General features: G+C 51.5%; 1 protein-coding gene across 1 annotated transcript; it reads left to right on the top strand.

Annotated features, from left to right (window-relative positions):
• On the top strand, nucleotides 1-675 carry COMMD5 (COMM domain containing 5). The gene has a single exon (XM_007956055.1). It carries the CDS (start codon nucleotides 1-3, stop codon nucleotides 673-675), a length of 675 nt encoding a protein of 224 aa, XP_007954246.1.
• The last annotated feature ends 4,062 nt before the right edge of the window (nucleotides 676-4,737 follow it).

Genomic DNA, 4,737 nt, shown 5'->3' with positions numbered 1-4,737 from the left:
ATGTCTGCTGTAGGGGCTTCAGCCCCATACCTGCATCTTCCTGGTGACAGTTACAGTGGCCGGCTGAGTTTCCTGGGGGGCCAGCTTCCTCCTCAGGTGGCAGCAATGGCCCAACTCCTGGGGGAGCTGGACCGGAGTTCGTTCAGAAAGTTGCTGAAGCTGGTGGTCAGCAGCCTGCAGGGAGAGGACTGCCGAGAGGCTGTGCAGCACCTTGGAGCCAGCGTGGGCCTGCCGGAAGAGAGCCTGGGTGCTCTACTCGCAGGTGTGCACACCCTGCTCCGGCAGGCCCTGAGGGTGCCCCTGGCCAGCCTGAAACCTGAGGCCTTCAAGAGCCAGCTCCAGGAGCTCTCCGTGCCCCAGGACCTGGCTGAGGACCTGGCCAGCGTGGTGTTCGGGAGCCAACGGCCCCTCCTTGACTCGGTGGCCAGGCAGCAGGGAACCTGGTTGCCCCATGTGGCCAACTTCCGGTGGCGGGTAGATGTGGCCATCTCTACCAGCTCTCTGGCCCGCTCCCTGCGACCGAGCGTCCTGATGCAGCTGGTGCTCTCTGATGGGTCGGCACACCGCTTTGAAGTCCCCACAGCCAAATTCCAGGAGCTGAGGTATGGTGTGGCCCTGGTCCTGAAGGAGATGGCAGATCTGGAGAAGAAATGTGACCGCAAACTCCAGGACTGAACCCACCAGGACAGCTGCGTGGATGTGACCTGGACCACAGCCTGCTTGTCCTGGGGCAGGCGTTGCAGCAGAGGCACTGAGTGACAGTTGTGGCATTTCCTTTTATATTGAAGAACACAACTGTGCCTGTTTGTTTTTGAGAAGTAAAACAGCTATAAGAGCCCTGTCCTCCTCACTGGGTGCCAGGGGAGAGGGCAGCAGGGTTCCGCTCTTGGTACTTCTAGGGTGGGCGTGTACAGAGGCCACGGGCAGCTTTGCTCCCTCAGCATCACCGTACTACGTGCAGTGGCCTTGGGGTGCTGTGCTGTGCAGAGCCTTGTCCCTTTTCCTGTCAGACCATGTTGCCCTGGCAGTGTCCCTGGGCCCTCTGGTCCACTCTCTGTTTGCTCTCTGTGGGGATCCCACGTCTTGTATGAGTGAACAGGCCTGTGTGGCCTGGGAATTTCTGATAGCAGCAAATGCACATGCGAGCCCACCTCACCTCTGCAGCCACCCTGGGTATCTTGTGAGCTCCCTGTTCCCCACGGGCCACCACTTGCTGTCCCCTCGCCTGTGTGCCTGGAGACTGGGCTGCCTGCAGAGGACGAGGCAGTCGTCATGTCCACTCCTGGCACCTTGTAGTACATACAAACCAACAGGAAAAGCTAAAACACAAAACACACACACAGTTCCAGAAACACTACAGGTGACTGCACAGACAGCCCTGGAAACGTTCTGACCTGTTTCTTTCTAGACTTCATGCTTGTCCTGTGTGTGTATCTGAGTCTGTGTGTCTGTGCATGTCTGTCTGCATATGTTGATGACCACGTGTTTATGAACAACATGGGTTGTTCGTGTAACTTCCCGAGTATAGCAGTTGTATGTGATGGCTGCAGAATGGGCCATCCAAGTGGGCGTGTGGTAGTTTGCCTAACTGTTCCCTTATTGATGAACTTCTAGGTGTTTTTCCAGCTTGTTTTTGGCTACTGAAATCCACCCAGTGATGCTGGTGCTCATACCGAAACTACTTGAGGCGAGATCATGAAACGCTAGAGTGTGAACATTTTAATGCCTTTGATTCTCTTGCTTAATTGCAACTCCCCTGGGCTTGTTCCTTCCTTCACTACTGGATGGTGCTTCTTGAGTGTCCCCTGTGCCCTCTGGCAAGACAGCTATGAGCACATATCTCCTGCAAAGTTACCTGTATGGCTGCAAGGACTTGGCTGCATAGCTCACCTTTACTGAGGGGCTCTCAGGAGGTGCTAGGTGAGGGCCCCCACATTACAGGTTGGGGCAGTGGAACTCAGCGGTAGGGTCTGTCCACCTTCAGCTTTCCCTCCCCCTTTCCTGGGGGCAGAGTGTCTTTTCAGCCCTCCGTGTTGGGTGTGGCCCTGTGTTTTATGATGAGTGGGGCTGAAGGGACACTGCCCACCCCAGGGGAGGCTTCAAGAGACCCTGTCCTCATGTCCTGAGTGGCTGTTGCTCCAGAATGAGCTGAGCCTGCCGGTGGCCAGGTCACATTCTACCCATAGACTCTTAGGAGTGAAAGCCACCAGCAGTTGGTGCTGTGTGTTATGCAGTATTATTGATGCAGTCAGTGGGAGAAGTCAGGCTGGCACCCTGAATCTAGCCTGGCTATGTTCCTCACCGTGTGCTCTGCTGCCAATGATCCCTGTAGGGAATACCCCTCTAAGTCATGGGCTTGGTGGCAGTGAGAGAGGCCAAGGTCGTTACAGCCCTTGGTGAGAGTGTCCTGGGGGCAGCATGGGGGACAGGACAGAGCCAACATTTGCAGTCATGACCTCAAGTCTTGCTGCAGTCCTCCCCATTAACAGTTGTTTTTCCATTTCTTAGGTACAAAAAGGACAAGGAGGCCACATATTCTGACCTCCTAGAACCCCACAAGAGAAAGGCAGAATCACCATCAATAGCCCAAGACCTATTACTGCAAGGCCAGACATGCTGCCTCCCTCCAGCCCTTTCACCAACCGTTCCTCCCAAAGCACCCACCACCTCTCTCCTGGGTTCAATAATTCACTGCAGTGGCCACACACAACTCACAGATTATGGGGTTTATTAGGGAACACCAGGCTACAATTCTAGTTCAGGAAAAATGCTCAGTCTCTCTCCCCAGCCTGCTGTCTCTCAGCCAAGTCTCACAGTCTCTCCCCTAGCAGTGCATGTCCCTTGGTGTCTTACTCAGCAATGTGTGTCTCTTGCGTCTCTTTCCCAGCAGCACATGTCTCTTTCAGGAGCACGTATCTCTTTTGGCAGCATATCTTCCTCAACCAGCAGTCAGAGAGAGTTCTGCCTCTAGGAGGCCTCCTTTTGAGTTTGGCAGAGTGGCCAAACCAACCAATCATAACAAGAGAATTCTAAGCACCTGAGAGTGAGCCTCCCATAACATTGTGTTGTGCCACACCCAACAGAAATAACCCAGGTGGATAACATTTACAATCAGGAGTTCCTCAGTTGCTCATTCCACCACTGAGTTTACAATGACTTATGGGTAGAAAAGCCATACTAAGTAATTTACTACACTGCATTAGGTAAACTGAGGCTGAGAGATCACGTGCTTCACATGAGTGAGAACAGAACTCTTGTGGGCCCCTCTCTCTCTTGGGCCAGCCTGGCTGTTTGTCCCCAACGGCTCCACCATTATCGGCGGTGGCAGCCACAGACAATAAGCAAACAAGTGGGTTATGGCCACTCGTTCCAGTAACATCTTATTTACAGATACTGAAATTTGTGTTTCATGTGTCACAAAATACTCTTTCATTTTTTCCCACCCACTTAGAAACCATTCTTAGCTTTAAGGCCCAGAAAGACACCGTGAGGAGGGCAGAATTTGGGCCTCCAGCAGTTTTGCCAAGCACTGCTCCTGCTATTGTGGCTCCCTCTCGCCCCAGGCCAGGGCAAGGGCCTCCCTGTAACCCTCAGGACTCTGGCTGAGATGCAGAGTGACTGTCCATCTAGTGCATGTCAGTTTCCATGACCAGACCAGGACTCCTCCAGGGCAGGGCTTGCCCTTTTGCACCTCTTTTTCCCCTTGCAGAAGGGACAGATAATTGGATCTGAAAAGGTGCCCCTTTTGCTTCTACTGGCTACCTTTAGGATTAGTTCTTTTTGGGGATACTTTATGCTGGTGAATTTCCTCTTGCCTGAATGCTCCCCAAGTGGGTCATCCATTCACTGAGCAAACACTTGGGCTTTGAGTGAGCCACTGCACTGGGGTCTGGGCCTGCCCTCACTCAGCTCCATTTTGTTTTATTTGTGAAGTTTTTAGAAAGTTCAACACAGTTCAGTTCAGCCTCACAAAGATTACTCTGATGAATGAGAGAACATTTCAGACCAAAATTACGGGTTTATTTTGATTATTAATTGGTCTTCACAATAAAAGTCCCAAGTGTTTAAAATCTAGTTTGAGGTAGAATTCTGGAAATGTTTAAAATGAGTTTACTGTTTTATTTATGGAAGCTTATAGTCTATGACTAAACTGCATGTGGACCAAGAAGAGGTAAGGGAGGGAATCAGAAAGCCAGGCCTTATAACACTCAACAGTTCTGATGCCTATGGACAGTGGGTGGTATGGGATGTCTGTTGAACACCTTGACTGTTGTCCATTGTTGGGTGGCCTGTAAAACCTAAAATACGATATTGCCCTTAAAAGCTGACCTAGATAAAGAAGTGATGACCACTTGGTTGGGAATATTACTTGCTGAGTCCCTTTACAGTAGCCAAAGCCACCGAGGTGGAGGGTGTACACTTTACAAAAGGGTCAGGGTCCTTATGTACCACTCTGACTCTTGGTCACAGAGAAAGTGACAATCCTGGCACCTGGGGAAGGAACACCTTAGAACCCTTGGGAGGGACAAGAATGAGGTGACAACCTACAGTCTGTGCTCTGTATCTGGCACCACTGTACACTTTAATCTAGGTGTTTTAGTTCTCCAGTGCTGCTGTAGTAAATACCACAAATGGATGGCTTTAACACACACTTTCACAATTTAGGGAGCTGGAAGTCCGAATACAGGGTGCTGACTAGGGGAAGGCTTCTCACTCTCAGCTTAGGAGAAAGGTCCT

The sequence above is a fragment of the Orycteropus afer genome, unplaced genomic scaffold, assembly GCF_000298275.1.
Source record: "Orycteropus afer afer isolate SDZICR_OR568_19922 unplaced genomic scaffold, OryAfe1.0 scaffold00574, whole genome shotgun sequence".
Classification (NCBI taxonomy): Eukaryota; Metazoa; Chordata; class Mammalia; order Tubulidentata; family Orycteropodidae; genus Orycteropus; species Orycteropus afer.
The sequence above is the reverse complement of the archived record's forward strand: the minus strand, read 5'-3'. Positions and strand labels throughout refer to the sequence as shown.